This window comes from Miniopterus natalensis, chromosome 4 (genome assembly GCF_054644295.1).
Source record: "Miniopterus natalensis isolate mMinNat1 chromosome 4, mMinNat1.hap1, whole genome shotgun sequence".
Lineage (NCBI taxonomy): Eukaryota > Metazoa > Chordata > Mammalia > Chiroptera > Miniopteridae > Miniopterus > Miniopterus natalensis.
In genome coordinates, this window is record NC_142084.1 from 65,837,420 (window position 1) to 65,849,760 (window position 12,341).

The window sequence follows — 12,341 nt, forward strand, 5'->3', positions numbered from 1 at the left end:
AAGAACAAACATCTGCTTCAAAACTCTACGGGGGCAGGTGGGGGACACAGAGAGAGAGAGAGAGAGAGAGAAAGAGAGAGAGACGGCACCCAGCAGACATGGGGAGGTTTTGTTATCATTTATTTGTGAAGTTAAAAACGAGCGATAAAAAGTAAAAACTGCCATACAATTTTTTTTTGTTCTCAATTTGTTTTCAGTTTCAATGTCCTCTTGAACAGATGAAACGTGACAGACCAGTCCTGGGAGAGGAGAGGCAGAAGGGAAGGGGCTGCGAGAAGCGAGCTAGGGAAGAGGGAGGAGCGAGAGGAGCAGAGAGGCTGAGGGGGGTCGACTGATGCGGGGCAGGGTGTGTGTGTGTGGGGGGGGGGGGGGCAGGTTTCCCTGCAATATCAACACCTGGTCCAAGGAATGTTCCAACTCTAACTAAAAAAAAGAAATAGCAAGAGTGTCTTTTTTTCCTTTTCAAAAGTTTATTTTAAAAACAGGAAGAGGGCCACGGGTATCAGGGAGAAAATAAATTGCTTTCCCTTGAAAGAAGCAGTTTTAGGAAGGCTGGGGGTGGGATATAGAGATTTATATATATATATCTATTTAACTTTATAGGTTTTGTTTCACTTTTTGTGTTTTTTATTAGAAAAAAATTTGGCAGAGATTTAATTCTCGCTATCTTCTATGGCTGGCTCAACATGAAGGATCCCAATTTTGAAAGAAAAAAAGGATGTGAGACAGAACGAGCGAGAGAGTGAGAGCCGGGCACTAACCTCCAAGCCACTCATAGAGAGGGCTGCCCCACACCTCCCATAGCAGCCATCACTCTCTCACCTAACAAATGGAAAAAAAAACAAAACCAAAAACCAAAAACTAAGCCCCCAAACAAAACAAATAATAATAAAAGAATTTTCACAGATGAAGAAGTTCACATTCATTCGATTCATTGAGCCTGCGGAGAGGGAAGAGATAGGAATTGGTCACTACAGGGAGGGGGGAGGCAGGGGCGGGAAACGGGGATAGTAAGGAGGGGGCCAGGAAGCCCCTCTCCCAAGCCAGTGGCTAGCAGGATGTGCCTGTAACTGTCTAGTCAAGTGCTCTGGGGACTCGGCTGAAGTCAGACTGGCTCCTTGATGATGGAGGAGGAGGAAAGAGTGACACAAAGGCAAGAAGGAGAGAAGCAGGGGCCGCAGAAGAAAGAGAAGCGAAGTCAGGGTCTGCAGGGGAGAAGGCGGTGGCTCCCGGCGCATCAGAACATGAACAATCTCAGAGATCACGGTGTCCCCACAACACCCCTGTGAGGTAGGTTGGAAGGTGGCAGCGATCATCATGCCCACTTCACAGACAAGACCGGGACACAGACATGGGCGTGAGAGCAGAGGCCGAGCCCAGGCGGAGCAGATGCTCCGGGGCCGGTCCCCTTTGCAGGCTCCCTGCATCCCTGCTGGAGCCGGGGCCACCCCAGGCTGGGGCTGCCTGCACAGTCACTTGGACACCGTCAGGGAGAAGATCGTGGGTTTAAAAACAAAAGAACAAAAGCCAAAAAAGTAATGCAGAGAGGGGAAAAAATATCCATTTTTTTCCCAAGTGGCCAGATTTTGAGTTAGCAGCCAGGATGGTGACCAAAGTTGCAGTGGCCGGGCTGCCCCCACCCCCAGGACTACCCACCAGTTCAACAGTTCCACCTTTTATCTGTCTCGCACTCTCCCCCAGCATCACGACAGCATTACACAGGAACAAGCGAGCCGGCGGAGGGAGGCCTCTTCTTTAACCTCTGGACCCAGCGCACACTTCCCCTGGCTCATGGGGACTCCCGGAGACCTCCAGCCACACGGCCCCCGCTGCAGGCATCAAGGACACACCCCGCAGGGGAAGGGATTTCCGGCGCTACCCACTAAGGCAGGATGGACGGTGGCTGGGGGTTGGAAGGAAAAAGGAGGAGGAGGAGGGTGGCAATTCCCACTTGCCTGCTGCTGTCCCTGCTGTGTGGGTGGAGGCTGGGGGCCGCCAGGACCTGGGGTCTGTCCGTAGTAAGCGGCTTGCTGTCGGTAGTATTCAGCCCAGGCGGCGCTATAGTCTGGCTGGGAGCCTGGCGGCGCTCCTGGACCTCCTCCAGTGGCCACTTGAGCTGTTGGGGAGGAGAGGGTGAGTGTGGCTAGCCAAGAGTAGGCCTGGCCCCTGCCTCGCCTCAGGCCCCATTAGCTCAGCCTGTTTTTTAAAAAGAATTATGTTGAAGTACAACTGACATACAATATTGTATTAGTTTCAGGTGTACAACAGTGATTCGCCACTGAAATTCCTTAGGACATGACCACCATACAAAAATCGTACTGACTAGGTTCCCTATGCTGTACTTACACCTCCGCGACTATTTTTTTGTACAACTCACCCTGCTTCTTGTAGTACTCCTCCCAGGCCTTCGTGTAGTCCTGTTGTGGGGGAGCTCCAGGTTGCTGGGGCTGCTGGCCTGCAGGAAGCGGGCACCAAGGTCAGAGGACAGCAAGGGGACACAGCTGCCCTCCTCTGCCCCTCTGACTGATGAACCCAGCAGCAGCCCACACACTCACCGATTTTTTTGTAATACTCTTCCCAGGCCTTAGTGTAATCTGACTGGCCAGCAGGTGGGGGCTGAGGGGGCTCGCCCTGGGCAGGTGGGGCTGCGGGTGCAGGTGCGGGGCCGGGCACAGGGCCTGGGGGCTGCTGGTAGTAGTGTGAGTAGTAGGCGGCCCAGGCTGCATTAGGGTCTGCAGCGGCCGCGGCGGCTTTATCTGCAAGAGGAGAGCAATGCAGGCTGAGGGGTGACAGGGAAAGCCAGTCCTGTGCCCAGACCCTGTGCTGCCCCTCAAATGGGTGCCTTACTTACTTGGGTCATGAGGAGCAGGTGGTTGCCACTGGGGGTAGGTATTGCCCCAGCCCTGGGGTGGGTACTGGTGAGGAGGGGGGCCCCCAGCACTGCAGGAGAAAGATGGAGAACACATGAGTGGGGGCTGCTCCTCTGCAGGGGCAGGGATGACTAGTAGTAAGGAGGCCCAGGGAAAGATGTGAGACAACTAACAATGCATGAGAACCAGCCTGTGAAACAAAGACCCCCCAAAATCAACATGCATGAATTTACATATGGGGTGGAGGCCAAGGTCAACACCTATAGCATCGTGTAAAAGATGGTGTCTGAAATAGAGCTGAAATGAATCATGTTTGGGGACCGAATAATCACTGTTTCTTAAAGATGAGGATGGACCTCTTGGTAGTAAATGGAAATGGAAACAGGGCCTATTAGTCTTCTTGCCAGCATTTTGACCCCCATCTATGTCCCAAAGCCCCAAAGCCCAGGCAGATGAGAGGAATACTCACTGAGGGGGAGCCCCTGGTGGCCCCTGATTGAAGGGCCCGGGATTAAAGGGCCCCATGGGACCAGCAGGGCCTGGTCCCCCTGGGCCTGGTCCAACTGGGCAGAGGGGACCCTGGAAAAAGGAGAATGTGTGACAAGGTCAGTGGGTAGGAGCCAGGAGCCAGGCCTAGGCCCCCAGAGCCCTCCATGAGCCCACCTCGATCTTTTCTTCAATGAGCTGCTTGGCGTGGTCAATCTGCTGGGGTGAGCCCCGGATAATAAACAGTTTGAAGTTGGGGTCCCCGTTGGGCGGAAGTTGCCGGGAGATCTCTACAAAGGCGCCTGTCTGCTGGTTTATGGCTTTCACGTTCTCACCACCTGCAGGGGACACAGGCAGTGAATGGAGGGTAGGAAGAAAGAGTGGGTGAAGGACAAGGGGCAGGGAGAGGGCTACTCACCTCGGCCGATGACTAGCCCACACTTGTGTGTGGGGATGGAAAAGGTCATCTCCCCACCAGGTGGGCCCCAGTTGCCCTGGCCCCTTCCTCGGCCACGGCCCCCTGGGGGCATGCCAGGACCCCCTGGAGGGCCTGGGGGACCACTCTATGAGACAAGGAGGAAATGGAGAATGAATGCAGGAAGCCAGGCCCATCCCCTGCCCCCATAAGCTCCTCACCTACCCCATGCCACCTACCCTAAGGCTCTGGAGGAGATCATTGATAATCCGCGCCGCATGCTCGCATCGGTCTGGGGGCCCCATTATGTGAGCTATCTTCTCGGGACCTGTCCCATCATCTGAGGCCAGCACCCAGAGAGCGGAGACATGGATTTAAAAGAGAAGCACAACTCCAAACCACTGCCTCCTCAGGGCAGCAATGTGCCAAGCTAGGTGTCTGAGACATCTCAGACTCAGTGCCGCTTGCCACACTCCACGTACTCAGGAGTGAGGAAGGAGGCAGGCAGGCCCCACGTCCCCAGAGAAGAAAACCGACCAGCTTGGCAGGGAGGCGGCTGAGGCTTCTTTCTGCAGTTGGAACCCCCAGAACTAACATGCATTTTATAGAACTAAGAACAAATCTCTGAAAATCAGCAGAGGGGTCCCTCCTCCCCACAGACTCTCACAGGCTTGGCAGAAGCCCAGAGTTGAGGCAGTAATCTGATCCAGCCCAGGGTACCCAAGTTATCCAGGCTGCCTCGCTGAGATGGGCCACTGGTGGGAGAAGGATGAGGTAGATTTGATAGGAGAGGAAAACGAAAAGTCTGCCATGATCAGCTCTCTCACGGGGCTGTCTCACCGAGGAGACAGACAAGATTCAGGCATAAAGAGGCACCACGAAAAGGCTCAGCAGGCTAACCATGGTGCCAAGCTGCCTACAGTGGACACTTAGAGTGATCTTAAGAGAATAGCACTGGCCTACACATCCACACGACTCGGTCCTGACCTTGTTTAAACTGGATCCGCACACCAGCATCATTCTGGATCTTCTTGATCATCTCTCCGCTCCGGCCAATGACCACACCAACAGAATGCCTAGGCACTGGCACCTGAGGGAGGGAGGTAAGAGGGTCAGCCAAGTTCTGTTCCTGCAGCTCTGCTGCCTTTACTGCCTACTGGATATGAGCCCCTCACCCCAACCCCATGGCCCTCCATTTCTGGGGGAGGCCTGTACTCACATCAATGCCCCCACCAATCCGGGATCCATACTCATTCCGGTCCCCAAAGCCACCCTGGTCACGCTCCCGGAGGATGTCCATCACCATCTCACAGGCTTGCTATAAAGACACAGGGCATGTTACACATGGCAAGCCCTGCTGCCCCACTGTACCCCCAGCCTCCCATAAACCAAGAGATCACAGGCCTAAGCTAAGGACTGACACGCAGGTGCTAAACTCTGTATCTGCTACCCTGAGAGGCAGGCACGGCCAACACCTCCATTTTCCAGATGAGGAAATGGAGGATCAGAATTAGGCCACTTGCTCATGTACAAACCACTGGGAGGGAGAGTTCAATACAACATGAACACTGGGCTGACTTCAAAGTCAGTGCTTTTAAAAACCTCTCCACTTTCATTCAAATCTCCAGACAGCCCACCAGCTCTCTTTCACTTCTCTGGAACCCACCACCACCACCACCACCACCACCAGCAGGGTGCACTCACCTGCACTTTGTAAGGATCCCCAATGATCCGAAGAGGCTTGTCAACATTTGTATTCTGGGAACCATCTTGAATTAAAATCATCTTTACTCCAGCTCGTTCCTTTAAAACCAATGTCGACTGTCAGTGCAGGACGTTCAAACAACTTTCTTGGGACTAGTGCACTTGGGGCCGGGGTCCATGATCAAAAAGGATAAAAGACTGGCAAAGCAGCTGGGGGTGGGGAGTGGTGTGCAGACCAGACACAGGAAGGAAACTTTCTTGGGATGGAAGGAACCTTCTGTCCTCCGCTCCACTCCCTCACCTGTAGCTGTTTAATGGTCTCCCCGCCTTTGCCGATGACCAGGCCAGCCTTCCCTGCGGGGATCATAATCTCCTGCACTGTGCCATTCTGGCCCCCATTGGCGTTGTCATGGAACTGTCCTGGGGGGCCCCCACGACCTCGAGAGACAATGTCATCCAGCATCATCTTTGCTTTCCTAGGAAGGGAAAGAATGGGGTGGCGTCACTTGAAAGAGTACTGGCATAGCGAGCCCCAGACCCCAGCTCAAAAGCAAAGGTGACTCCAACACATGCGATTAACAGATGACGAGGAAGAGAGTACTATGGTCCCTGGGGCGGGGGTATAAGGACGTGGTATGGGAGTCACTCCCAACTTTCAATGGAATCAAGAGAACTTCTGCCCACTCCCATCACAATGACAGGCCCAGTCAGGCACTTACTGGACAGATTCTGGGGCTCCTGTCAAGGACACACTGCGCTCAGGGAGGCCACCACTGTCTGGAGAGAAAAAGAGATAGGGTCAGTGCCTTCCCAGGCCTGCAGACCCTGGAAAAGTCTTTAGTGGCGACAAGGAAACTTCCAGAACAATCACGAGCCATTTCTGTTACCATTCAGCAGCCTGACCAATCAATTTACCTGGGAGACTATGCTATGCAAGGTCAGGAAGCTTAAAGTCTAAGAAAGAAGGCAGACCTTTTAGAGAAAAAGATGAGGTAGAAGGAGAGGCAGGTACTGGAAGGTCCAAACCCTGGGCCACTCCCGCTGCCACTAACAATCACATGCACAGCCTCTAGTCAACAAACTCCACTCTGCTAGAGAAAGGCCTCAGAAACCCCCCAAAAGCAGACTACTACAGAGAAGCAGGCAGAATTAGGACTCAAACCAGGCTGGCCCACATAGTTTTTCTTTCTAATGAGCCTTGCTGCCTCCCATATTCCCATCTGGTTTCCACTAGGTGTTTTGTTTAGGTGGCGACTTAACATAATGGTTCACAGCACATCTGGAACGAGGCTATCTGTGTTCAACTCTAGATCTTCCCCTTCAGCCCTCCCCCTACCTATAAAATGAAAGAAAACAAAAGTGACAGCTACACCTTGAGGTGCTGTATAGTGGAAATACTACACTGTGCCTGGTACATAGAAGGCACTCAATAAATAAAATAAACACATTTCATATCTATTAGTCAAGTTAAAAGTGAGGGGATTACTAAAGTGCAAAGAGCTCAGCCCCAGCCCAGCATTCATTCTAGCAGGAATCTGGCTCACTCATACCTGGAGAGATCTGGACTTTGCAGCCTGAATCCTGCTGGATTTTGTTAATCTGTTCGCCACCTCTGCCAATGACTAGGTGGAGAAGAGAGAAGAAAAGAAGTTATTTTAAAATGGAATTTTAAAGAAAGAAAAGCAGAGTTGATGGGAGGAGCCAGCACTGAGTAAATGAGGTGGTGGAGGGCCATATTAATGTTCAAAGGGGGCAACAGGCATGTCAAGAGCTCCACTGTTCTTCCAGTCCAGAAAGAACAGATAAGAGCAGAATAGGAGAGACTCTTTCAGACCAAAGGCTTCTGGGCTGGCAGGAGCTTCCAGGACATTATCCTGGCGTGGTGCAGTGGGTATAATGGGCACCCCAGATCACAGTGACCCATACTTACTCAGTCCTACCATGCCGTCTGGGACCCTGTATTCCTCTGTCATTGAAGTCCTGCAAAGAGACAATGAATGTCTCAAATGGGAAAGAAGCAGAGGGTCTCACCGGAAAAAAGGTCCCCCAACGTTTCTGGTTTCTGACCCTGCTTCCTACGATGGAACCAAGACCCCATAAACCTATGCAGAATCTAACAGCACGAGGCTGAGGCCCCCTCCACTTCTTGAAGCCTCAGTTCTCCCACCTGGGCCATGAGAGGCTTGTTCTGGGGCAGTGCAGCCCCTGGACCAGTGCTGTCTCTGACTCAGAGACAGAATGCACACCTGGACACTTTTGACTTTGAAAGAAAATAACTTTGCACCTTTATTTCATTATCCTAGCAAATCACTTTATTGTATTTTACAAAATTTTTGGCCCATTAAAAAAAATAAATAAATAAAAATAATAAAAATAATAATAATAATGTGGTCCTTCACAAAGGCTTCTATGTCAGATTCACTGAAGTCATAGGGGGGTGCAAAAAAGTAGGAAAGACCTCCCCCTCCCCAGGCTCCATCAGCTCCCAGGGAACAAGCATTTGCAGAGCATGGATTAAAAACCCCAGCCTTTTCTAGAAAAACAGACATCTGTGCTTCTGGAGTGTCCCCTCCCCAACAAAGGAAGCACCAGGGTGCAGAGACCACCATTTTGTCATTACAGTGAAGTGCCATAACCCTCTCCTCCCTCCAGCCTTGAAGACAAGAACAGGGATGAGGGTAGTGCCTTCTACCTCTCTGGTGAACCAGCCCCAGATGATGCAGGGCCCCCAGCATTCTCCCTCAAGTCAGTAAGAAAGGCCAGAGACAGCTGACAGACAAGGACACAACCTGTTCTCCAAATCACAACTTACCTGGGGGGAGGATGGATGGGTCCAAGTTGAGAACTGATGGCTGCAGAGAGAAAATCCAAAGGAGAGATCGGCCTGGGTCCTCTCTGGAACCCAGACTACCACTGGGCCCAGGTGCTCCTGCCTCCATGGGGACAACTAGCACTATTACAGTCGAAACCGTCCTGAGCACTAGAGCACAATGGACCCTCCTCACAACAGCACAGGCACCAGGTATTTCTGCCTCAATTTCTGGGGACTATGGGAACCCCAAAGTTCATGAACTCCAGGTGATGAACACCTAGAGCCTCCATAAAGGACAGGTGCTTGGCACTCCTAGCTCCCAACTCCTAACCACCTCCTAAGATCCCGAAGCTGCCCTCTGCCTGCATCACCCAATGGACTTACAGTCTCCCTGAGAAGCCAGTTTCTTGCTCTCCGGTTGGTCTGTGAAAGAAAGAGGATGTCAGATGCAGCACCCACCCACCCACAGCTGCCTTAAATCTGATGCTGGTGCCACACATCCTGGCAAACAGTCCCTTCTGCTACCCCTCAACATCAGAGCCGAGACAGGAGAGTACCGGAGACCAACTCTTAAGTGAGGCCAGACTTCACCAATCCTGCCACCAGCACTAAGGGTAAAAAAAGCCCTTTATAATGGGGGAACAATGATGACGGCATCTGAGTCCTTCCAGCTCAGGATGAGACCTGCCTTGGGCGGCGGGGTTCTGGGTGAAAGAAATAGCTGGCTACCCAACTGATCATTTTGGCTACTGTGGGTAATACAACATGCTCCAGGGCCAGCCAAACCTGACTTAATGTGGGCCCTCAATAACAGTATCAGCATTTCCCCAGCCTACCAAAAGGGAAGAAACAATCTTGAGAACTTACAACTTGGACCCAGTCACAGTCAACCTGCTCTCCTCTCAGCCACCTGATACCTCAGGATGGCGGCCCAACAAAAAGAATGAACAAAGCTGGGATTGCTGAGGTTTTAAAAGACTGAACGCAGGCCCCCCCCCCCCCCCCGCCCGCCCCTCTGAACCACATTCAAACAAAGGCACCTCACTCTCCACCCCAGCCCTTCCCCCTAACAGGTAGTTACCTCCATCTTCCAATTGCCTCTTTTGGCCCCCAAAACCAAAATCAGGAGTGCTGTTATTCACTGTTGTAGCAGCATCGCCTCCAATTTTGGCTGCAATCTAGAAATGAAGTTGTAAGCAGAGAAAAATTAGCACCCAAAAGCAACCTCCATGGGGCTCAGATCAACTTCTGAGAATCTCTCCTGCTCTCTCGTCTTGCTGTTTGGCCTGGGAGTCAGGTTCCCCCTACTTTAGGGAAGCGCCTGATGGTTAAGACATTCTAGAAGGAATTTTCATCTAAGGCATCAAAGTTCAGGAGTTATCCAGGAATTTCAAAACTTCCTTTCTCAATGGGATTTCATCCTAAATTGTTTGTGGCCAGACTAACTTGATCTAGGGGTAAAAGGAACAGAAGAAGCTGTGTCACAGAGGGTCCTGAGGTCATCTCCACAAAGTAACTGGGTTCTCTAACTGGGATGCTGCAGAGTATTATCTCCCTCACCCACAGAAACCTTTACATATGTAAAACAAATCTCAGGGAAGTTTTTGCTTCAAGGCATCTGAAATCTTCATTTGAGGAAAACAAAAGACCCTTTTGGAACACATGTTACAATTTAGCCACATGAACAGCAACTTCAAATAAACCCCTATCCAACAAACTTAACACCAGAATCTGTTTGTGGAATTATTACAAGTTTTCCAAAGAAATACAAACCAAAAACTAAGTATCTATCTTTTCACCTCTCTCATTTTTTTTAACACTTTGAACCAAAGCTTTTGGGCTGCCCAGATGGGGCCTTAACCCACCCCAACTGACAGCACACAGAACGAACTCCCCCAGTTATAGCTGCTTCTCAATCAATACAAGACAATTCAGTGGGCATGCAGATCAAGTGCACATTAGAACCCTAATCCCAACTGGAGGTGAGGGAGCCACAGATCACACTGGGCAGAGCAGGGTGTTTACCTAACGGGACCTCCCACCCTGCCCTGGAGGCACTGGAACTACCCAGGACTGAGGTCTGCTTCCTGAAAGGGCAGCTAAGTCCTCTCATTCTATGGGCCTCCCCTCCAGGCTCTGGGGATGTCAGTCTCACCAGCATATGGCACTTCCATGTTGTCATAAAGAATCAAAAAACTGGTTGGGACCCTCCCCTCTTTCTCAAAAAGAGAGAGACAACGCTTTCAAGGCACTGGAAGCATCAAAAAGAGCCAACTCCTATTCCCACCCTCCCCATTTTACTAAAGTACTTAGCCACTCTGGCGGCAAAAGGGTCCCCTTTCCATACTAAAGAGGACTTGTTTCCCCCAGAGTCCCTTCTTCCTAAGGAGCAGACTGAAACGGGACTTGGTTGGGGGAAACCAGCTCTGTGCCCCGATTGGGGAAGTGGGGGCCAAGTAAGACCGATCCCAGGAAAGTGGACTCTTTCCTTCCAGGACAGTAGAGCATGCCTTCGCGCGGCCTAAGGAGGGGTAGGGGGATCCCCAAAGTGAGGAGTCGAACTCGGGGGGCCCCTGTACACCTAAGGACCGCTCTTAGGAATCCCCGGACGTCCGTTCCCCCTGCAGGGGGGTCACCCGTGGGGGACCCCACTCGAGGCGCCGGGGGGGGGGCCCCCCAGGGCCACAGCCTACTGCCCCACGTGACCCCGCCGCGGCCTCGGTGCCCCCTCACTCGCGACCCTGAGCGCGCGCGCACGTGACCCCGCCCCCTCCCCCGCCCAAGAGCGCGCGCCCCTCAGGCCCGCGGCCTCCTCACCTGGCGGGCCCGCTGCACCGCGTCGGCGAAGGCGTCCTTGCGAATTCCCGGGCCGCCCCCGCCTGGGGGCTGCGAAGGGCCCCCGGCCGACCCTCCGCCCGGTCCCCCGCCGCCCCGGTCCCCAGCGCCTGGCGGGCCCGGTGGAGGGCCTCCCCCGGCGCCCCCCGACCCCCCGCCCCCGCCGGCGGTCGGCGGCGGCCCGGGCGGGGGTCCTCCCGTGCTGTAGTCCGACATGGCGCGGCGGGGCCGGGCCAGGCGCGGCGGCTGAAGCTGAGGAGGAGGAGGAGGCGGCGGCAGCAGCGGCGGCGGCTCAACGCGGGAACAAGGCCTCGCTCCACACGGCCGCGGAGCACTCTGGGAACCCAGCGGCTGGGAAGACGACGGGGGGGGGGGAGAGGAACGCCCCCTCCCGCCGCCGTGACGGACGGCACGATCGAGCCAATAGGAGGCGGCCGCCGCTCCCCGAACACCAATCGCGGGTTCTGTAACCAAAAGACCAATCTGAGTGCTGCGGGAGGCAATGGGCGGGAGGCGCTGTGACTGACAGCTCTTGGAGGCAATGAGCAACTGGTTGCCAGCGCTGGGTTGGCAACTCCAGGCGATCCGAGAAGGCGGGAGGCCCAATGAAGTGGGAGTTCCAGAATCGCGGGGCGGCTTCAGAACCGATTGACCGCTCCGAAGAGTAAAGCGACAGGAAGGAGGAGCCTAGCAAATGGCTTCTTTGAACGCAAGCTAATGAGTGCACGCGGAAGGCGGTTCTTGTAAAGATTGGCAGTCCATTTAATCCAATCCCTGACGAGTTCTGGGTGATGCGCTTGGGGTTGGACTGGCTTTCCATGTTAACCAGAATCCTTTTCTAGCCTTGACTTCTAAGCCAATGGCTGAGAGACAGGGGCAAGTGTTAGGTGACTGACACCGCTCCGGACAAATGGCAATGAAGTAAAGGTGCCCAGTTTTGGTGGGAGCCAGTGGAATCGCAGCTGCATTGGGGCGGAGCCGGCCACCAGAGGGCGAGAGAGGATTAGCGGGAGTGGGAGTGAGTGGCAGTTTAGGTGTGCAATGGCGACCGGCTGCCGGAATTCAGGCCTGATGTCAGGGTTAGCGCCCCTGGAGCCTGGCTGGATAGGCCAGGCACGTGGCCTGCTTGAGGTCTAGGAAATTGGGCGCTTCCGTAGTTGAAGTGGCCTGAGAGCAGGAGGAAGCCCCGGGATCTTCCGTACCCCCTTTTCCTTTCTCC

The 12,341-nt window shown here is 53.5% G+C and overlaps 1 protein-coding gene across 1 annotated transcript; it reads right to left on the bottom strand.

Moving 5' to 3' along the window:
- Positions 1 to 851: 851 nt before the first annotated feature.
- Positions 852 to 11,418, bottom strand: KHSRP (KH-type splicing regulatory protein). The gene is made up of 19 exons (XM_087816691.1): positions 11,105 to 11,418; positions 9,369 to 9,465; positions 8,672 to 8,710; positions 8,288 to 8,327; positions 7,406 to 7,455; positions 7,026 to 7,097; positions 6,195 to 6,252; positions 5,777 to 5,951; positions 5,476 to 5,574; positions 4,991 to 5,089; positions 4,759 to 4,861; positions 4,011 to 4,111; positions 3,775 to 3,919; positions 3,534 to 3,694; positions 3,340 to 3,449; positions 2,852 to 2,940; positions 2,556 to 2,756; positions 2,378 to 2,455; positions 852 to 2,116 (listed from the first exon to the last, which is right to left on the bottom strand). The coding sequence occupies exons 1-19, from the start codon at positions 11,336 to 11,338 to the stop codon at positions 1,839 to 1,841; spliced, it is 2,229 nt and encodes a 742-aa protein (XP_087672817.1). The 5' UTR covers positions 11,339 to 11,418; the 3' UTR covers positions 852 to 1,838.
- Between the last annotated feature and the right edge of the window lie 923 nt (positions 11,419 to 12,341).